The sequence below is a fragment of the Vicugna pacos genome, chromosome 10, assembly GCF_048564905.1.
Source record: "Vicugna pacos chromosome 10, VicPac4, whole genome shotgun sequence".
Lineage (NCBI taxonomy): Eukaryota > Metazoa > Chordata > Mammalia > Artiodactyla > Camelidae > Vicugna > Vicugna pacos.
Genome location: NC_132996.1, coordinates 68,327,735 through 68,350,046, shown reverse-complemented (window position 1 = coordinate 68,350,046; position 22,312 = coordinate 68,327,735). Strand labels below are relative to the sequence as shown.

The window sequence follows — 22,312 nt, the reverse complement described above, 5'->3', positions numbered from 1 at the left end:
GCTAGTATTCTGCTGTTCTCAAATCTGAGTTCCTGCCTCTGTCCTCTTAGCCTACCAGCCTGCTTTCTTCCTTGATACAGACACCCAGCCCTCCAGGCTCCCACATTTCCCAGAAGCCAGAAAATTGGACATGAGGCCTTCTAGTTTCCAGGTGCATTTTAGGTCTATCTAGGAGCAAGCACTGCCACCACCCCTGGCACTTTGGTGTCTTGATACTGGTTACATAACAATCAGTCTCCAAAGCTCTGACATCACCTACTGAAGATTCTCACCAGCTCGGACAGCCAAGAGGGCCTGGGTGTGGCCAGGGATGATGAGGGGGTATGAGCCTATTGGAACAGCCAGGAACTGGTAAGGAAGGGGACAAAAGTCAGAGTAAAAGACGGTAAGTGGTGGTGACCCAGAGAAGAAAGGGGAAGTATTTGGGTTTTTTAATTCCCCCTAAGTTCCCACAAGATTTCACTGTTGCCCCATATTTCCCCTCTTCCCCACATAGGGAATTTCCGATTTCACTTCCTCAAAACTCAAGGGCTAGAGGACCTGGGCTTCCTCTTTACACCCTCCCACAGATGCAGCCTCTTTACGGAGGCTATGTCTTCTCCCCACCTGTTATATGTCATATGTGTCCTCCACTGCTAGAGTCCCTCTCCCAATTCCCAGCCCCACTGCTGGTTAGACTTTCCCCATTCACCACCTCCCTTCCTATTTTTCTTTCTCCAGTCACCACCCTGTCTTGGATGTTCTACACCCTCAGCTTCCCCCACTACTTCTTTCCTGTCTCAGTCCCAAAGCAGATAAAAGATGAGGGGGTGAGAGGGAGTAACAGGGAATCAGAGGCGAGGGGGAGAAAAGACAGCGCAGACAATAGGTGCAGGGCCCCCGGGGTCCTCCCATACTTCTGGGGATTCTGAGCCAGTGGGAGGAGGAGAACCGTTCATGGGGTCACTGCGGGTGGGGCGCTAAGTCAGGAAACTGGGGTGCCTGACTGGGAGTCTCGCGTGCTGGAAGGCGCGCAGACCCTGGGACCTCCTCGCGCCTGACGCCTGCTTCCCGCCTTCCCAACCGCAGCACTTCCGCGAGCAGCCCCACTAGGGGCGGGGTGAAACAGATGCGGTTGCCACGGCACCGGAGCCACAGGCTGGGAACGGAACAAGCGGCGCTCGCAATAAGCGGCGCTCGCGAGATTTGCAATTGGCCAATGGGAGGCGGGGGAGGGGAGGACGTGGCGCGGAGTGCGAGGGCAGAGCTCTAACCCCTCCACCATTTCCCGCGGCCCCCCGTGGCGGCGGCGCGCGCGCCCGAACGCGCGGTCTGGCCTTATAAAGAGCGCACGGCGAGGCGCGCGCTCCACTGCGCGGAGGGCGCTCCGCGGGCCGAGCCGTGCGCCTGCGCGCTGCGGGCCGCTCCCCGCCCCCTGCCCCGCCGCCCCTCAGCCGGCCGGCCGGGCCCCGCCTCGGCTCCGCGCCCACGCCCGGCTCTCAGCCGCCGCTCCGACCCGCAGCAGCCAGCCCAGTCTCCGGCAGCATGTTCAGCTGGGTTAGCAAGGATGCCCGCCGCAAGAAGGAGCCGGAGCTCTTCCAGACGGTGGCTGAGGGGCTGCGGCAGCTGTACGCGCAGAAGCTGCTGCCCCTGGAGGAGCACTACCGCTTCCACGAGTTCCACTCGCCCGCGCTGGAGGACGCTGACTTCGACAACAAGCCCATGGTGCTCCTCGTGGGCCAGTACAGCACGGGCAAGACCACCTTCATCCGGCACCTGATCGAGCAGGACTTCCCAGGGATGCGCATCGGGCCCGAGCCCACCACCGACTCCTTCATCGCGGTCATGCACGGCCCCACCGAGGGCATGGTGCCGGGCAACGCGCTGGTCGTCGACCCACGGCGCCCCTTCCGCAAGCTCAATGCCTTCGGCAACGCTTTCCTCAACAGGTAACCGCCCCTTGCCCCGGGGGAGCGCAGGGAGGGCGGCGGAGGTCCTGACCCTCTTGCTGCCGCCTCCCCGGCTGTTCTTTGTCTTCGAGGCCCCCGCGACGCCCTCAGCGACCACTCCCCAGGACTGGGTCCCCAGCCGCTTACCAGAGAAAACCCTACGGGGGAGGTAATCTGGGAGTGGGCGTCGCTGGCTTCCCCAGCTCTGTCATCCCCCAGAATTTTCCAAGTTATCCGTTTAACTCCCAACCCCACAGGCAGATCGCAGACTCACTTCCTTCAGTTAGTCTTGGTCTCCACCTCCTTCCCTCAGACGGGACGCACCTAATTCATTCAAACCAACCCTCCACACCCCTCCCTTCAAGGGTCTGTTTCTTAAATGTCATGGAAAAATACAGTGAAACTTTCAGCCATTCCCTTTGCTGGTGTGGCGTTCATTGCCTCCCCTGGGACCGGTGGTTTTATGTAGGAGGGACGGGGAGGATCTGCTGTGGCCTGCTGAGTTTGGGACAGCCTGCACAGGCAGCAGCCGGACCCAGTGCCACTACTTCTCCCAGGAACATCTCCAAAGGGCCTGTGATGCTTTAGGGGTTTCAGGAGTATGGGTCTGTGCTGCCAGGCGGTGGCTCTGGGAGCCTTGGAATGAGATTTGGGCCCCTCTGAAGACTCACTAGGACGTTTTCTAACGTACTTGGGCCTCAATTTCCCCAGTTAAATGGGTAAAACCCTGATGAGGGTAATCCTACAAGGTTCTAACCTTCATGAGGCTATGAATGAAATGCCTCCTCTCTCAGGAGTGCAACAGCCAAGCTCACTTTTCTCTAAAGGAACCCAGTGCTTCTAAAATCCCTCCCCCCACCCCCAGGGGACATACCGGAAGAACTTCACAGATCTGCTGACTCTGCCAAACCCCATTCAAAGAGTGACTCCACATGCCTTTCAAAGTCTCTTAGGAGAAGAGCCTGGGAAAGAATCCTTGACTCTTGCTTTCCAGAAGGTCTCCACCCTGTATGATCACATTCCTTTCCAGACACTGTCTGGCCACACAGGGTAGACCAGCTCACCCTTGATCCAAGCCAGTGGCCAGGCCTACCTCTGTGAGCAGAGCTGACCTTTAATAGAAAAGACGGGTAGGCTTCTGTTGTCTCTCTGCCCCTTTCAGGCATTTAAACCTGTCCTGTTTCATGGCTGATGTCATTTGTGTGTCAGGGCCAGAGTAGAGCCCTTAGAGGGAGACTTCTGAAAAGGCCCGGCCCCCTTAGCCCTGAGCCCGCCTCCCTCCAGAGGATACTGGTGTTTTAGAATTGTTCTGCCTGTAGATAGGCGATTGGCTGACTGTCAGCTGGTGGGCGCCATACGATCTTGTGGAAAGTTTGGCTGCTCTGCTGGGAATTCCAAGCATTATTAGGTCTCTGTTTTCAGGCAGAAATTTGGAAAGCTAGAAGGAAGGGTAACTACACCTACTTCTACTGTCTTTAGGTGTCCACTTTTGATTGTGAGAGCAGACCTTTTTTGAAAAGAGAAATGGGAGTATGACCTGTTTTTTGAATTTGGAGACAAAGTTTCAGAGCTGGAAGATATCTTAAACACCATATAGGCAGCCCCCACCTCCTTCGGAAACCGCAGCTCAGATAGCCCAGCTGATTTGTAGAGTTCAGAGAGTTCGCCGACTATCTGGCCTTTGTGCAGCCAGTTAGCACCTGCTGCTACCCCTGCCTGAAGAAGAGAGTGGTTCAGGAGCGATGGGCCAGAGAGAGGCACTCTGATGCTGCTGCTGCCACAGGATCCGAAAACCACACCTTTAATTCCTTCTTGTCAACGCTTTCTCTCCAGAGGGTCCCAGAACACTTAACGGCCCTGCCCATGGGAGCCTTATCAGCCGGGGGAGTGGGTGGTGGTGTGGGTTTGCACTCGAGCTGAGGCTGCGAGCTGTGTCAGCCTGTGTCGTCCACCAGTGCCACTGGCCGCCAGGCACACAAAGAGGGCTCTTCACTAGCTGACACAGCCTCTCCCCTGCTCTTAAAGAGACCCATTGAGTCACAGACTTGACTTCCTGGCCTTTTTTCCCTAAGTGGCTGTTCTAAGACTAAAATCAGACTGAGCAGGAGACAGGGCACAGCCAGGATATGCTCAGAGTGTCCTGTGTAAACTCATTGCATAACTGCTACTTGTAGCTTGAGATAAAATCTGTGCGTCCTTGTTGGTGAGGAAATGGGATTGAGTGCATCTACGCTGCCTTCTCCCTTTCATGTTTTCTGCCTCACTCCCCTGGCTTTGCAGAGATGTCAGCTAACTCTAGGCTCTTCACAAGGCATTTTTATGTATATTACTTCTCAGAGCCAACTCTACTTCAAATCCTCTTGTTTTGGTATTTTCTCCACTAACTCCCTTCCCTAGCAGGTGCCCCAGGTCCAATGTGTGGTTATTTATGGCACATGTACTCTGCTGCTGGCACCAGGCAGGATGAGGTCCAAGGTTTGTTCGTCCTGTGGGTCAGCTGGTTCTGCTCGGTTGTGCTTGCAGGCAACACCTCTCACCCTGGCCAGCTGCCTCCAGCCAGTGGGCTGCAGGCCACTTGAGGGGTGAGGCCAAAAGGAGAAGCTAATCATCTCAGATTCCTAGACGATAGGTCAGTATTTTCTTTGCTCACAGTACCTTTTACAGAGAAGTCTTTAAAGGAGTCTTTTCTGTGTCCAATCAAGAATCTCTGCTGTCAGTTGGGACAGCCCCTTGCTCTTCTGGACTGTTCAAAGCTCAGTGGGAACTCAGGCGCACACAGCTAAGCACTCGCCAGTGAGTTGCCAGCCTCTCTCTGTGGCTTCATTCTTCCTCAGTCTGCTGTGGCTTTCAGAGAATGGTGTCTGTACTTCCCTACCTCACCATCCACCAGCCTGTGTGGTCCCCTGTCTGTCACTGGTCTCCCACTGCAATCCATTTTCCCAAGCAGCTGGGTGGAAGGGAGGGCTGGCCCCAACAGCAGTAAGAAAGGACCGTCTCTCAACAGGATGTGGAAATTTAGCCAAGTGGTTAAACATTTGAATGTGGAATTCCATGGTCCCAATTGTCACCCTTCTGTTTTCCTTCTGGAATTGAATGGTGGCCTAGGCTTGTGCAGTTTTCACTAACATGTCAGCAAACTTGAAAGTTGAACTCTTGAACTCTGGGGGAAAAGCTAAGTGAGGGAAGTGCTGATGTGGGTCAGTTTGAGCCTGCTAGTTGATTCGCAGTTAAGACAACATGTACAATTTGCTAGTCACCCCGGAAACTTAAGACAATAGAAAACCTCCTTTAAGTGCTTTGCTTCTGGAAAGGAAGCCAGAGGGGGAAATGGAGTATAGAAATCACCGCTGTCCCATCAAGAGCAGCGATACCTGAGTCTTGACATCTCTCTTCCTGGCTCTTGCTCCCATGCAGGTTCATGTGTGCCCAGCTGCCCAACCCAGTCTTGGACAGCATAAGCATCATTGACACTCCCGGGATCCTGTCTGGAGAGAAACAGCGCATCAGCAGAGGTAAACAGGTTCCGACACAGCCCAGGGCACCTGGTGTAGTCTGACGACTTCTATCTGATGTCTGTGCCATGGGCCAGCTGCTGCCCCGGTTTCTCTCAGCCTGAGTGAGAACCTGTCTTACATCAGCCTTGTCTCTGGTCAGTGCTTCAAGCCCGGTAGGGGCTGGAGCTGCTTTTTCCTTGGCTCCCTTTGCTGAGGTTACAAGAGCCATCAGGGTGAGACAGCAACCAATTTTGTGTGGCTTTTGAGGTTTCCAGCCCCTGGGGCATGCTGGAGAGGAGGAGCATGGGGAGATGGGGCCTCAGGCTGGCTGTGAGGTCCCAGGAAATTGCTTAGTGTCTGGGCTCCAGGGACCTCAGGCAGCATTGCTGCTCAGAATGAGCTCCTGACTCCCCTGGGGGCCCATTCACCTTAGTTTGTGTTTGAAAGCTTTGCCTCCCAAGGCAGTATAAATTCCCAGTGAGTCCAGCAGGACTGTGAGAGAACAGTTTGACTTGAGGAAGCCAGCCAAAAGGAGAAGCTAGCAGCAATTTGTTAAACATTTAGGGTACAGTGGAAATATGTTTAAATTTGCTTAAATGTTGGTAATCAGAGCCTCCCTGGGCGCTTTGTGTAGCGTGAGGTTTTCATGCGGAATATTAGTGCACCAGGCCCGTTCTAGTTGTGTAAACTCCAGTTTTGATTTTGCCAAGCTTTTCTAAAGATCTGGTTCAGGATGCGCCTGCACTGGGTTCTGTTTCTGCTGCTGCCCCTTTTCGTAGAAGGAGGGGGACCTCGGGGCTTGAATGCTCTCTGGGAGGAGTTGGAGTGGAGACGCAGGCTGTGATATCTGGCAGGCTAGGAGTGGAGTTTGCAGCTGCAAATGTTAAAATGAAACAAAATCAGACTCAGAGCGGGTTGAGGACAAGTGACCAGATTTGTTTATCATTAACTTGCAAATCTCTCCTGCACCCCCTTTCCCTCTGGGCTGTCCAGCCCAGCGTTAGTGAGCTTTGCAGCTGAAGTTGGGAGGTAGTGTGTCTCTGCTGCGGCTCTGAGGGGGTGGGGCCCCATTCTCTGTGCTGAGAAACCTTGCTTCTCTTTTTTTCCAGGCTTGTGGGCCCCTGCCATTATGGGATTGCATCAGAGCATACTGAAACTGCTCTGTATCTCTAAATCTGGTTTCAACTTTTAGGATCTCCACCCCTAATAATAATGATACTTCTAGGAGTTCGAGAGAGCAGATTTGGGAATCCCTTCGAAAAAGGCAAGGGCCCTTTCTTTCTTTCATACTGACATCACTGTTCCAGTCTGGTTTGAAGAAAATGCCTGATAAACAAGGCTTTTGCCTTGTCATTTGCCAAAGCAAGGCTAGAAACTCTGAGTAAGTTACTCTTAAAGAGAAAGACCTACAAAAGGGAGTTTATTCTCTGTCTGCCTCCAGGACTGAGCTATCCTGGAGGGACTTTTCTGAGGCTCTGTAGAGTTCTCTTTTTATGGCCTGGGGGAGTAGGTTGGGGAGGGGCTTTCTTGATTGGGGGCCATCAGATCAGGTAGGTCAGTTGATGTGAACATCTCTTTGAGGAAAGGACAGTAATAGCTCATGAAAAGAGACGTATCCCCCCAGATGCCACACACCTTAGAACCTTCAGTGTTGGCAGTTGAGGTGTTTGGGAGAAAGCTTTTAGGGTTCTTGTGGCCCCTGTTGTCTCCCTAAAAGAGAACTCAGGAACAGTTGTTTTCCAGCAGTGCTGTGAGGTTCCCCTGCTGGGCTGTCTTTGACACATCGGCCTGTGGCCTTAGCAGAGTGGTAAGTTGGGAGGGTCTGTCTTGCTACCACGGGGACCCTGGCCCTTCCTGATGGGATGTTTCCCTCCCCTTCCCTGTGCTTCCTTACCCCATTAGTGGAAAGGCAGACAGTGGTGTCCAAACTTGCCCTCTCTGGGACAGGCACCAGGGCAGTGCCCCAGTGTGCCCTCCAGTCAGGCACAGGGTGCATCTCAGGCATCTGCCCACGCAGATGGCAGATACTTGGAGGAGGAAGCCAGCAGGAGATAGCGGGGTTCACCGTTAGTGCTTCACCTCATGGGGCCTGCCTGTGCCCCTCACCATGTACGGCATGGCCCCTCTGGGTCCCTGGGCAGCCAGGAAGGCCTCCCCCACCCATCATGGGCAGGAAGAAGGAGGTTGGCTTAAAGATAAGTACATCACTGTGGTTGGAAGAGGGCTTTCCTTCTGTGAAACAGAGATCAAACTGATTTTACAGACTGTTTCTTTCCGTCCATAACCCTAGAGGTCTTGGTTTAAAGTGTTTTACTAAAAGTTACCAGGTTGGGATTTGCTGTGGAATATGTTTGGTGTCAGCGTTTTATCAGCTGGGGAAAGACTATAGTGCGGTACCTCTTAGATGTGCTGGATGTGACCTTCAGGAGTGGCGTCCTCTAGGTGGACCGAGAAGGGGTAGGTTTCTCCTTCTTGGAGACCCCATTCGTCTGTCATTGCAAAGGTCCCGTGTCACTCAACAGAGGAAGTCAGAGGAGGGCAGTGCATTCCAGGCTCCCTGGCCCGCCGCCTCTGTGCTCCCTTTGCTGATAGCATGGAAAGCAGGTGTTTCCCTCTCAGAACGATCAGGCCAACAGAAAACCTGGGTCCCGGACAAGCAGCATACATTTCTGTTGTCTGCCGACCTCATCCCCTAGAAACAGAGCATCCTCCAGGAGGCTGCGTGGACATTAGAGTTGCTAATTACGTTTACTTCCAGTTCCCACCCTGTCTGCCTGGCCCCCCCTAACTTTCCCCCATGGTCCCTAATGTGTGTAGGAAACATTGTCTGGAAAGATAACGTAGGGCCTGTGCAGGTCCAAAGCCTTTGGGGTGCAGCCCAGGCTCTGCAACAGACCCCTGAGAATTGTTACAGGGACGAGAAGGGGCCTCTGGGGGGTCTTGGGCTGTTCTTCTCCATTGTGCTAATCTACTTTAAAAATCATGTTCTTCTGTGTCAGCAGAGAAAGGTGACCTGCGGGGACAGCATTCATTCTTGGGTGCCGCCTGAGTGACTGATAAAGTGCATTCCAAAGGGCATCTGGGGCCTGGTGGGGCTGGTGGCCTTGGCTCCCAGGCTGCTGGCTGCCTGCGCAGTCACAGCAGTGCCTGGGAGGGAGCAGGACCTTCCCACCGCCACCGGTCCTCAGTGGGCAGCGGCAGGAGGAGTCGTCCAAATGGAGGCCCCAACCCAGGAGGCAGGGGTCTGGCCAGGGCTCTCGTGCCATTGTCCCTACGAGGCTGTGAGCTGAGCCATAACTTTTGTACCTCGTTTTCCCCTGTGGGAGTCAAGTCAGCAGGGACGTGTTGTTTCAACTTAGATTAGGAGATCAGAGCTCGGTCGGCCTGGCTCTCTGCTGACCACTGCCACGTGAACCTTGGTTATCACAGCAGCTGCGTCTGTGAGGATGCCCCTGTCTTTCAGATGAGACAGAGGCTTAGCAAAGTTAAGTAGCCCAAGAAGGCACAGGCTAACACTAGTTGGCACTGGGATTTGAACCCAGCAGAGGTGCGTACTAGTGTGCTGAAAGGCGGTGCTCTAGGGTGAGGAGCTCTGAGAGCTTGGCTCAGGGAAGTCTTTGGCCCTGCTAGGTTGGTGCTGTGCAGGTATCAGCTCTCCCCGAATGCCCAGGGGCCACCCTTCTTCTCTTCAGGCCCCAGATCAGACTCCAAGTCCAGAAATGGGCCTGAGGTCTGGGGCTTTGAACAGCATTGCTGAGATTTTTACCCTATTCTCTGCCTGCAGCCAGAAATTGCCCCCACCAAGCCATCCATGATGGGCACTAGGAGTCCTGGCTAAGGCTGGCCGGTTCCCTGGGTTCTCACTTGCCCTTCTGCTGACTGACCCTGTTTTTTAGGCTCCATCCAAGGTCAGGAGCCATCTGCTTCCTCAGCACTGGGGTAGGGGGCTGCCTGGAGCAAACCTGGAGCCCTCTGACCCAGAGGTGTCCCTTCCTGCTGACCACCTCCTGAGATGTCCAGCTTTTCAGCAGGGTTTTCTGCAGCCTATAGAACAGCTCCACGAGGTTGCCCAAAAGCCTTGTTCAAGGCTGAGTACTGCATCCGTTCTGGGTTCCCCGTGCCCACAGTACAGATGACAGGAGGTTCAAGTCCCAGGTCAGCACTTCAGAAGCTGAGGGCCCTAAGGAGCTGCTGAGCCCTGGGGAGTCACCTCAGTAAAACAGGAATAGCAATACCAGCCTCATGGTTCTTGTTGATTACAGGAATTTACATGTGTTAAGCTTTTGCCCTAGTGCCTGGTGGCCAGTTAAGTGTTCAACAAATGTCAGCTGAATAAAAATAAAGACACTGAAAAATCCAGGGATTCCCAAACTTTGGGGAGGAAGACCTTTTTCCAAATAACATCCTGAGGAGTCTGGCAGAGGGGGAAGCACTGACTCAGCAGGGGCTTCCCTTCAGTCTCCAGGACCTTCTCTGGGTCCCTGGTCCCCGACCTCAGCACAGCTACCCTCCTCAAAGCCTTCCTCTCGCTACCACCCCCGACCCTAGCCAGCACTGGCTGGGAATGTCGCAGGCTCTGCCCAGGGTGTGGGCCGCTCTGCCCGCAGAAGAGTGGTACTAGCCTGTGCTGGCGCGGCACCTGTTCCGAGGCTGCGAGCCTGGCGGCCGGCTGGGCAGCAGCTGGCCCAAGCGCCTGCAAATGCTCGGTTTATATTTGGGATACGAGGCATTCTTCACGCGTTAGGGGCGGCCGTTGCCTACACACCCATCCGAATCTGAGCTTCTTGAGCCCAAAATACAAATCCTGTGAACAAATAATTGCAAACATTTACCAGGTGCCTACAGTGTGCCAGGCGCTCACTCACACTCAAAGCAGAAGTCCGATGTCTTCATGTTGCAGATGAAGAGATGGAGGCTCGGAGAGGGTTATCCCACTGGCTGTTGAGTAGAAGGTTAAGGATTCAAATGTGGGCCTGATTCCAGAGTCCAGCTGTCTTCTTCTTGGCCCCCCATCCTTTGTTGCTTATTTCTAGGCCAGATTTATTGAGGTCTGTGTTACATACAGTAAAATTCACTCTGTGAAGCAGCGGTGTACCCACCACCAGGACCAAGATACAGAGTTTCCATCACCCCCAGAAAGTTCCCCACACCCCTTTGTAGTCCCTCCTGGCCCAGACAGCCACTGACGTTTGTCCCTCAAGTTGTGCCTTTCCAGAAAGTTGTAAGTGGAATCATACAGTGTGAAGCCTTCTGTGTCTGCATTTCACTGGGCATGTGCTTTTGAGGTTCATTGTGTATTTGAGAGTCTGCAGTTCATTCCTTTTGGGAGCTGTTGTCTCCCATCACATGGATGGACTGTGACTTGTCATCCATGCACCTGTTAAAGGGCATCTGTGTTTCCAGTTTGGGGCAGTTTTAAATAAAGCTGCTGTAAACCTTCATGTAGAGTACAAATTTTAATTTCTTAATTTGTCTTGGGTAAATACCTAGATGTGGGAGGCCCCTTTCTCCTAACCACTGTGCCCCACTGGAAAGTCCTTCCCTTAAGAACTTTAGCTTAAGGAAGCTCAGAACAAGTTCACAGGGTAGACTCTTAGCTCTTTAATCTTTCTTGTTCCCCTGCACCCCTTCCTCCCGGCCCCAGCGTGAGTTAGAAGCCTGCATGATGAGAGCTATAGCAAGAAGCACTGAGGCCCACGCAGCTTGAATGGCAGGAAGCAAAAGTCGATTAGAGACAAACCGTCTATTGTTTGTGTTCTAGAAACTTCTGGAATGTATGAAGCAGCTTTTCCCCCAGCTGCTGAAAGTACCTGTGTTCGGAGGGGGCTGGGCTGGGCTGGGGTGAGGACGCATCACAACTGCTCCCTTCACCTTGGTGCCCGAGGGCGGGACTCGTGACTCTCGACGGGAAGGCAGCCCGGGTCCCCGAGGTCAGCCTGCAGAGCGGCTCCTCTTTCCCTCTCCTCCCTCACCCTCAGGACTGTGTATATAGCAAAACATGCATAATGTGAGTTACCATTTTAACAATTTTAAGTGCACAGTTCAGTAGCATTAACTACATTCTCATTGTTGTGCAAACATCACCACCACCAAGTCCTGAACTTTTTGCATCTTTCCAAACTGAAACTGTCCCCATTAAACAGCAACCCCCTTCTTCCCTTTCCCAGCCTTTGGACCCCACCGTTCTTTCTGTCTCTGGATTGGACTCTGGGGACTTCAGACTAGTGGAATCACACTCTTTAACTGGCTTATTTCATAAAGTCTTCAAGGTCCCAGAACTCTGAGCCAGAGCTTGTCTCTTACCAGCACTGGCTTTTATTCACACTGCAGGCTCAGCCTTTTTTTTCTAGTTCACCCGCTTGGAGCGTGTTGTCCGGGTCCTTTGTGGGTGTCAGCGCCCTCACAACCATCTGCCTGAAACTACAGCACCTGGTCCACACGCGGTGGGCGGGGAATAGTTTTCTCCCCATCAGGCACCGTGCCTTCCCGCTTCTGCTGAGGAATTGCTCTGCCTTTTGTGGGGTCTGATGCCTGATCCTGCCCCTGAGGCCGACCTCTACGTGTCAGTGCCTGGGGCAGTGCTCGGAGGGGGCAGGAGGTTCCTCCCTGGACTTATCACCTGCCACCGAGCCTTAGGCCTGTGGTGGCCTCTGGGCACCACAGCTATGGGTTAGTCCAGCCTTCAGTGCCTGTGGTGACACTCAGGCTGAGTGAGGGATTGGTGGGCTGAGGGGTGTTGGATGGGCCTAGTGGTGGCGGTGGCCATGTGCTAGGATATGGTCCTCCACCTGCAATGACGTTGCACAGACCAGATCGTTGTGACCCTCTTCGTAACCTGTGGGCGTGCTTGGCCAGCCACCGGGTCTCTCTCACCAAGTGTGAGCACTTTCCTTACAAACAGGAAATTTCCTTCATCTGCGAAAAAACGGTTTTAGCTCTATTGGCTTCAACTTGAGGTGTTGGCAAGTAACTGGATTTGTGGGCGGGGCCGTGGGGGACACCTCGGATCTGGTTGGGCTCCCAGACCTGGTGCCTCCTTCAGAGACTCTCTTCCTCCTCCTCCTCTCTCTCCCCCTCCCCACTATGTACCCCCAACCGCTGGCCACTGGGGGAGGGGAAGAGTGAGGCCGCATTGGGTGGAGTCTGGGGGTGACCTCAGCTCCCTGCATGCTGTCCTGACTCTGGAGCCAAAGCTAACTCGGCCTCCAGCCTAGCCCATCAGGGCGCCCCTGTTCCCATCACCTCGGTTTTGGCATCGCCGCCTCCCCAGCTGTGTGAATCTGTGGTCTGATTTGAACTTCTGGTGGTCTGAGGACAAACAGTGTGATGAGGGAAGAAGTGGGGCCTCATTTTTGCTGAGAGGGAGCTGCCGTTCAGTCCTGAGTCATCGCTTTTCCAGCACTGACCTGCCGGTCCCAGAGCCAACCATAAAAGGAGGTGGTGGCCTGGCCGGGCCACCCCACTCCCAGCCCGCTCCCCTCCGCCTGCTCCTCGTGTCTGGAGCCCCTTGTACTTTGGAACCAGCAGCCTGGGTGGTGGCTAGTGGCGGGCACAGGAGTGAGCCGGCCCTTGCCCTGTCCCCTCCCAAGCCCTCTGGGTGCAGGGGATCTGGTGCCCAGCCATTTCTGACGTCTGCTTGGGCCTCTGGAAGGCTGATGGCTCCCCTGCCTGGGCTCAAGTTCAATTCACAGGGGCTTTGCTGCTTCCACCCTGTTAAGAAATGACCGCTGCGGGGGCTGCCTCCGACCAGAGCGGCCTGTTTCCCCCTGTGCTGGGGTGGGAACAGGTTGTCCTGCGAGGCTACGGGCTCAGTTGAGGGAAGCAGTGCTTTTTGGGCTTTCCTTCAGTTTCGGTGTCTCGCCACAGGGACAAAAACTGGCCTCTGGGCTTAGAGCCAGGCTAAATGTTTGTCACTCTTTGTTCCTGACCAGTGATGCAGTCCCAGCCACTCAGTCTTCATTCCATGGGGCCCTACCATCTCCCCCGATCCCCACCCCCGGCCTGGGCCTGCCCGACCCATGGGTGTCATTCCGGTGCTGGGGCCTGTGCTGGGAGCCCGACACATCACCTCCTTTAATCGTCCCTGTGACCTTAGGAGAAGGAACTGTTATTTGACTTTTATAGATGAAAAAGTATACATCAGAAATTAAGAACTTCAGGCCACAGAATCGGTGGCTGGAGCCTGGAGTTGAATCCAGAGCTTTCTTACTAAAAGCCTGTGTTTTTTCTGAGTGCCCCGGTGTGGAATGCTGCGGCTCCAGGCACCCAGATGACTCAAGCCCACTTGAACCTGGGGGCCTGGCAGCCAAATGTTTGTCTCAACAAACACAGCTTCACCCTGGGCCCACCCCGCACGTCCCTTTTAGCTTAGAGCCCTCGTGTGCAGGGGGCCAGCTTTCTGGCTCCATTGGAGGCGGCCTCATCAGGGCAGCTGTGGACTTGCATTCAGCCCGGAGGGCCTGGCGGGACAGGAGAGCTGGACTGCGCTCTGGTGAACTGCTCAGCTGGTGTCTTACAAGAGGGACGCTGAGGGATGCCCTCCCCTTGGCACTGTGAGTCACTCTAGGCCTTTTGTTGACACTTTGTCCCTTTCTTTGGTCTCCCCCTCTACCTGCTACTTTTCTGTTTCCTGCCGTCCAGGGAAGGCCTGTCAATCCCAGCCTGGTCAGGGTGGGGAGTATGGGAGCAGGCCCTGCGGGTGGGGGAGGTTGATTTTGGCCCATTTCTGGGCAGTGTCCCAGGCCCTTCTTTATAGGAGCGGCTTCTCTGGCTTCTTCCCAGGAGCGTGACTACTCTGGTTCCTAAGTACACAGTGGTTCCTAAGAAGTATGGCCTGCATTTCGGGTGGCCTATGGTAGGAGCTGAAGAACCAGGAGATGTGCCTAGAATCATCCAGAGAGGAGATAGCAGCTCAGGGGCTGGGACCCAAGCTTCCCCAAAACTTTTAGGTCATTGTTTCCACATAGTCTTCCTGCCTTTCCTTAGTGTTCTTAAAAGATGAGAAACAGAATTTTCACTTTTTCTGGGGACAGTGCCTCCAGAAGTGGAACATTTTGAAGTGGTATAATTGTAAGATAGGATACAAATTAAACCACTATTGCCCAGTCTTGCAAATCCACTGGCTTAAATCAGGTATCTGATGGTCCAAGGCCACCCTGAACCCAAGGTGGCTATTCCAGCTCCTGCCATCACACCTACCTTCCAGTCCTCGGGGAGGGAGAAGAGGACAAAGGGTTCGTGCGCCTTTTCTTTTCTTGTTCATTTCTGCTGCGAGAGAGGCTGGAAAATTCAGTCTTAAGCTGAGGGGGTTGTGTGAATGCAGCTAAAATTAGACAGTTCTGTTATTAAAGGAAGCGTCCCAGGCAGCAGTCTGCCACACGTGGCATGGTTCACCAGTGGGCCTTTATTGGTTGGTGGGAAACAGCAGGGAATAGAGTTGAGATCAGGAGTTTAGTCCAGTCATTTTAGAGAAGCTTTTAAGACCTGGAGAGGGAAGTGGTTTGCAGTGCTTCATAGGCCTGCGGTAGAGCAGAGGTCACTGAACTGTTTCTGTAAGGGTCAGGGTGTTAATATGTTTGGCTTTGTAGGCCTTAGAATATCTGCCACGATAACTGAGCTCTGCTGTTGCAGCACAAAAGCAGCTGCATATGGTACAGATGAGTGGGCTGTGTGCCAATAAAACTTTATTAATGAATACAGGTGGCAGGCCAGATCTGGCCCCCGAGCTGTAGTTTGCAACCCCTGTTGTAGAGAATTAATGAGATTCTTGCAGAGCAGGGAGCCCCGCATGTAGCACTGAACAGGTAGCAGCTGCGGGTCTCGCTGCTGTTTGCCGCTGCCGTGCAGGGGCCCCTGCGGTGCTGAGCCATGCTGCTGGGGGTCTCCTCCTCACTCTTGCTGTAGTTGGACCCACCCTAGAGCTTGGACTCTGACTTCCTTTGCACTGTTTGTTAAGCACCTCTTCATGCCAGGTGCTATATTGGTGAGGGTGTTACCATGATGGGTACAGAAGTAGGGAGGCCTGGTGACCCTGCCCTCAGGGTGCTGTGCTGTCCACATGAGTACGTTCTTGGAATTTAAATGACCCCAGGCTGCGAAGTACTAGGCCAAGTCAGAGACAAGACCCATCAGAGCCTTCTGGCCCCTGGCTCCCCTGACTCACCCTCTTTCTCTTCCCACAGGTTATGACTTCGCGGCCGTCCTGGAGTGGTTCGCCGAGCGGGTTGACCGCATCATCCTGCTCTTTGATGCCCACAAGTTGGACATCTCTGACGAGTTCTCGGAAGTCATCAAGGCCCTCAAGAACCACGAGGACAAGATCCGCGTGGTGCTGAACAAGGCTGACCAGATCGAGACCCAGCAGCTGATGCGGGTCTATGGGGCCCTCATGTGGTCCCTGGGGAAGATCATCAACACGCCCGAGGTGGTCCGGGTGTACATCGGCTCCTTCTGGTCCCACCCACTCCTCATCCCTGACAACCGCAAGCTCTTCGAGGCTGAGGAGCAAGACCTCTTCAAAGACATCCAGTCTCTGCCCCGAAACGCCGCCCTCCGGAAGCTCAATGACCTGATCAAGCGGGCACGGCTGGCCAAGGTAGAGCTGGCAGTGGGGACGGCCCAGGGGCCTCTGGGACAGCCACTCAGGGCACTGGCATTGGATGCCCAAGACCCAGGCCTTCAGAGCCATGGCCATGCTGTTCCATGCCTTGTCTGGACCTGTCCTCTGGTGCACCTGCGGGTGCAGCCTTTTCCTAAGTGAGATTCTTTTTAACTCATATAAACATCAAAGAGGATGGTACCACTGTACCAAGGGGCACCCTGGGAAGTAGAGAGTGGGAGAGGGTGCTGCTTGAGGCCTCATCGGCCCCCTCCCCGGGTCTGCTGAGCACTGCAGTGCACTCAGCAGGTGCTGGGCACTGGGGCCACAGTGGGGACTGATGGGCCCCCACCCTCCTGGCACTGGCCATCTGAGTGGGAGAAAGGAGGACACATAAAGAAAGAGTATGATGTATTTGTAGTGTCTCGGGGTAAGCATGGGGTGCTGCAGAGGCAGGTGACTGGAGAGCGATCCTGGGTGGGGGTGGGCAGGACCAGGGGACCTCAAGCGGGAGATGACTCTCAGGCCGGGACAGGAGGTAGTCAGTGGAGAGATGGGGCACAAGCCTGCGGGCCCAGAGAGAACTGCTGGGTGGCCTCCACCCAAGAGGCCTTGTCAATCATCCCTGCCCCTCCGTGGAATCGCTGTGGGCCTGCTGGCAGATGCTGACTACGTCTGGATTGCTCAAGAGTTTGGAATCTCAGTGCCTGGCCAAGCACTTCAGGGAGATCCTGGGTGGCTGGGGCTGGGAAACAAAGGTTAAGACCACTATTGGACCCTTCAAACACTGAGAAACAGAATGTGTTTCCTTAGGACATGTGATTTTGAATGGCACCATATCGGGAGCCTCTTTGGGTGGCAGGGCCTGTCCTGCAAGAGCTAGGAGGAGCCCCAAGGGCTGTGCTCCTGTCCGCAGGAAGCCGGCTGCCTGCATGCCCAGAGGTTTTGCGACTGCATAGGCCGAACACAGTGGCCCGGGGCACCCCATGCCGTCTTGAGGCCCAGAGTCAGGTAGCTTTGGGTGCTCCCTGGCCTGAGTAATGGAAGTGACCCTTCATCCCTACTTCTGGCTGCGTCTTCACCCTCATTACCTAAAGTACTCCTGGACCCACAGATTGGAATTTACTAGAAGCGTAGGGTCTCAGGCCCCACCTCTGCCCTATGGAACCAGGATCTGCATTTGGACACAGTCACCTGGTGATCTGTGTGCATAGTAAAGATGCAGAAGCCTGCTCTGGAGGCTGCATATTTCTCTAGATATCTCACTTCTGGAACCTTCCTGGTGAGTAGAGCTGGTTCTGAGGAAGGAACCCTTGTAACTAGCTCCTAGCCTCAAAGGGCCAAGGGACGGCCTGAGCTGAAGAGGGAGTGGCAGTAAGTGGAGGAGAGAGCTGGCCTCCTATTTTCCGGTCCGGTCTCTGCTCAGTTGCAGGGAAAGGCAGCTCCCCTGTCCCCTGCCCAGCCTCTCTCCTGGCAGGGCCACCCATGCTCTCACTTAGCCTCCTTCCAGGAAAGAACAAAGGGCAGACTTCAGCCCCTGCTGGCCCTTGGGCACACTGAGTCACCATGTCTGGAAAGCCCCGTCCTCTCCAGTCTTGTCCTGCACCTGCTGATTTGAGACTGTTCCCTTTTTCTGGAATAAGTTGCTCTCTCTGCTGGCCTGTGATGGGTGGAGCTGTGACTGTGACTGTGACCGGCTTGCTTCCCTTGGTCAGTGCTCAGCCAGTCTCCCGGCCCTGAGCAGACAGGGTCAGGCCAGCAGAGGGGGTTTTATGGGGTGGAGCTGGCAGTCTGGGAGAAGGTTGCATGAGGCTGACTGGCCACAGCCCCTCCATGGCTGGATGTTGCTTGGCAAGGGACTGTAGTGCCCTCAGAAGGTTGTCAGCATTACTGGCCCACTATCAGGAAGTGAAGGGTGTGCTGTCTTAATTGGCAGATGTCTAACCAAGGTACTGAGCTTAGATAAAGCCTGAAACATCTGGGAAAAGCCTTGTGTGATTTTTCTAACCCTTAATTGTCCCCGAGGTTGTCAGGATGATAGAGGGGAACATAGCTCGGGTTGTGCTGGAGTTTTGTGAACTGGACATCAGCATCCAAAGACTTGTGTAAGCAGGATGGTGTGAACATGTTCTGTGTCTGATGGACTGAGGCGCTGCCGAGGGAGGTGGGTGTGCCGCCGAGAAACAGAATGTGGGCTTCAGGGCGACAACAGTCCCAGCTGTCTGGGGCAGCCTAGGTGCAGGGCATGCTTCTGACGAGGTGTCCAGGAAGCACCTGACACCTGCCCCTTCCCTGTCTTTACAGGTCCATGCCTACATCATCAGCTCCCTCAAGAAGGAGATGCCCAATGTCTTTGGTAAAGAGAGCAAAAAGAAAGAGCTGGTGAACAACCTGGGAGAGATCTACCAGAAGATTGAGCGGGAGCATCAGATCTCCCCCGGCGACTTCCCAAACCTCCGCAAGATGCAGGTATGGCTGTCTCTTGCACCCTAAGAGGGCTGCTGGTGATCAGGGAGTGAGGAAGGTGCTGGGGCAGTGGTTTTGGAGGAAACCGTGGCTCCATTGGTTGGGGCTTCCGAAAGTGGAAGCAGCTGGGTTAATCACCAGCACCCCACCCGAACTGGAGAAGTTGACCACGGCCGTGACAGCTCACAGGGGAATGTGGTGACTCACCCTGAATGGTAGGGAGAGGGCAGGGCTGTGCCAGGCATCCCAACCTCCAAGTTTATCCCTGCCACAGCCCTGCAAGAAGGAGACTTTGTACCTCTGATTTACAGATGGGGGAGCCCAGGCCCAGAGGGGTTAACTGAGTTGCCTGGGATGTTAAGGGGTTGGGACCTTGTTGTGGAGCCAGCTCTTTCTTCTTGGGATCCCTTGCCGGAGTCCGGGAGGCCCAATCCAGTCCCGTCCTTCCTCCTTTCCCACCACAGGAGCTCTTGCAGACCCAGGACTTCAGCAAGTTCCAGGCCCTGAAGCCCAAGCTGCTGGACACAGTGGACGACATGCTGGCCAACGACATCGCCCGGCTGATGGTGATGGTGCGCCAGGAGGAGTCCCTGATGCCCGCCCAGGTGGTGAAGGGCGGCGCCTTCGAGGGCACCATGAATGGGCCCTTTGGGCATGGCTATGGCGAGGGGGCCGGCGAGGGCATTGATGACGTCGAGTGGGTGGTGGGCAAGGACAAGCCCACCTACGATGAGATCTTCTACACCCTGTCGCCCGTCAACGGCAAGATCACGGGCGCCAACGCCAAGAAGGAGATGGTGAAGTCCAAGCTGCCCAACACAGTCCTGGGGAAGATCTGGAAGCTGGCCGACGTGGACCGGGATGGGCTGCTGGACGATGAGGAGTTCGCGCTGGCCAACCACCTCATCAAAGTCAAGCTGGAGGGCCACGAGCTGCCCGCTGACCTGCCCCCACACCTGATCCCTCCCTCCAAGCGGAGGCACGAGTGACCACCCCGCCATCCACGACCCCACCTCAGTGCCCAGCCAGGTGGAGGCTAGGGGAGGGGAGGGTTAGTGGTTCTCAAGTCCATAAAGACTGAGTGATGTTTCCTCAGCTCACAAAAGAAAACCACCATCTTTCTCTTAAGGCTGCTCTTAGGGGAGGCAGGGGTGATACTCATATGTGAATGATGGAATTTTGTGCATAAGAACTACGGATATTTTTAATATATAACGTTAGAGGCAGCGTTCTTTCTTGCCTCCTCCGGCTGGCAGCCCCACGCACGCACAGCCGCTGCCCTCCCCGCCTTCTCTGCGGCCCACGCAGCAGCCCCGTGACCGAGACCTGGGGGAAGCCACCCGGCACGCCCTTCCAGTCTCTGGGGGCCCTGAGGACACGTGCAGACCCAGATTGGGATTCCCTTTTGTGTCTAGGTGGAGTCGCTCCATCCGGACTGCAGCTTCCCTCCCCACCCAGTCCTGCCTCCTCCTAGGCTCCCAGATGGAGTTGGATCTCGTGCCTTCCTTCTTCCCTTCCCCATGGCCCCCTGTCTGCAAGTCCTGCTCCTTGCTCTCATGTCCCCCTGGCTCCACAGCCACAGAAGCAAGGCCCAGCTGCCTTTTTGAGGGGACTCCAAGGGATGGGTGGATGTGGGAGACTGTCTTCCGGAAAAATACATAAGCTGATTTTTGATCTGTAAAATGACACCTCTCATACTTGACTGAATTTTCCAGTAACTTCCCAACCTCTTGTTCAGAAGCTGTGATCTTTGTCCCCTTCCCCACACTCCAGCCGGGGGACAGCTCCACTTGGGAGCCATTAGAGGTGGGGTATGCGCAGAGCACACCCTGCCCGAGACCCCAGAGCTTGTGTTTTCCTGCTTCATCCTCTCACTTTCCTGGAACATTCTGGGCACCTCCCTGCCCCACCTCTGGTGGATGGTGGGTCCCCGTGAGCCTGCTATGGCGTGGTGCTCCAGGTACAGAGACCAGGGACAACCCGGCCCCTTCCCTTTCCCACCTGCCGCCTTCCCCACTCCTGAGCACAGGAGGATGGCAACTTGACTTGGATGCCCTTAAAGCAGTCCCCCAGGCTGAGCAGCCTGGGCTGGCAAGCAACCAAGTCAGGCCTCCTCACTCTGCTTTGCCTCGGCTGGGCTGTCCAAGCACAGCCTCTGGGGGCCTGGGTGTCCTGCTGGCCAACGTTCAGCTGCCAGGGCCTGGCGCTGCCACTGCAGAGCCACTGTGCCAGGGGGAGCAGGCTTCCCACCAAGACCGCCCATGGGGTCTCAGGACTCCTCCACTCTGACCTCTGACCCCTGACCCTGCCCACCCTTCCAATGCTGCCCTTTAGGCCTCAGCTGGGTCCCAGTCACCGGGAACAACTTGTTGCCTCCCGCTGGCCGTGGCCCGCCATTCACATGGTATTGGGAGGATAGAGGCAGCATCCTCATTGGAAACTCACTGAGGTGCAGTGGCTTATCCACATTTGTGGGAAGAAAAAGCAACTGAAGACAAGGCTTTCTCACATTAAAAGAAGTTGAATTGTGCTGAAGCTGGCTCCTGGTGCTTAGATGTCTCTTCTGGGCCTGCGCCCCACGCTGCCTGCTCAGTGCTGGCAGAGCATTTCGGGCGGAGATACCACCAGGGACAGGTTGGCAAGCCTGCCTGGGTGAGGTGGCAGTCCCTGCCCAGCCGTGCTCAGTTCTGCAGCAGCTGCTGCCTCCTATTAATAGAGTGAGGCCTGGAAATGGGGCTGATGACCCTCTTTCCTTGTGCTAGGTGGGGGCTGAGCTGGGATAGTTTATTTTGGGGAAAGATGGGGTAAAGCAGTTGTGGTGGCCTCTGATGACAGGATTAGGCTCCCCCACTCTCAGGTCTAAGGGAGCAGGTGCCTGCCTATGACCATCTTCACAGCATCTCCTCCAACCTGGGCTCTGCCCCAGCCATAGACAGACAGGTGGGTGCCCACAGGGCTCTGGGCACTGGGAGGTATCAAGCAGATGGGGTGTACTGGGCTCCATGCTGGCCCCAGGGTTGTTTAGAGACAGGGAAGCCAGTGCTTTGAAGGCAGACGAAGCAGATAACACCAGCGACAAAAATACAAAGGGTTGGCCAAGCCTATGTCACAGATAGGGGACTGCTTTTGCCCGCAGAGAGGAGGGTGACAACTTGGGAGCCAACGCGCCGTGCAAGGGTGTAGATTTAAGGTGCGATTGGGTGGAGACCGCTCCAGGCACACTTGGGGCAAAAGGCAGAATGTGAACAGTTGCCTGCGGGTTTTGAGGACCAGGCACTGTGCTCCAGCCCAGGTGGTGGGCGTCTGGTCTGATGAGTGAGGCAGCAGGAGCTCCCCAGCCCTCCCTGCACCACTCGGAGCATTTGCTTGGTGCTAGGTTTACCCTGACTGTAGTGACCTGGGAGCTCAGCGTCTTCTCCACCTCACAGCTGAGGACCTGAGACTCAGGAGAGCTGGAAGATCAAGTGCAGCAGGACTAGATTCAAACCAAGGTCTGCCCAACTCCAGAATGTGCGCTTCACCGTTTCTAATGGAAAATACCCTATAAAAGGAAAACCAGAGCTCACTGTGTCTCCTGAAGTCTGCAGCTCTAGACTCAGATTTGAGAAACGCACATGGAAGATTAAATGCTGTCACTGCAGTCTGGGGCCCTGGAAGCTGGGGGCAGCCCCTCAATTTCCAGGGTCACTGAAGAGGCAGAGCAAGCTCCTTCAAGCTGTCAGAGCACAAAGAAAACACAAGATGTAAGGGTCCTCTTGGGACATGAGTGTGAGAACCCCTGCCCGGCTTGCTCTGCCCCTGCACTGTGGGACACCTGGGCCCCCCTC

General features: G+C 55.1%; 1 protein-coding gene across 1 annotated transcript; it reads left to right on the top strand.

Moving 5' to 3' along the window:
- Positions 1 to 284: 284 nt before the first annotated feature.
- Positions 285 to 21,020, top strand: EHD1 (EH domain containing 1). The gene is made up of 6 exons (XM_072970245.1): positions 285 to 385; positions 1,502 to 1,928; positions 5,343 to 5,440; positions 15,604 to 16,016; positions 18,324 to 18,488; positions 18,950 to 21,020. The coding sequence occupies exons 2-6, from the start codon at positions 1,525 to 1,527 to the stop codon at positions 19,472 to 19,474; spliced, it is 1,605 nt and encodes a 534-aa protein (XP_072826346.1). The 5' UTR covers positions 285 to 385; positions 1,502 to 1,524; the 3' UTR covers positions 19,475 to 21,020.
- Positions 21,021 to 22,312: the final 1,292 nt, after the last annotated feature.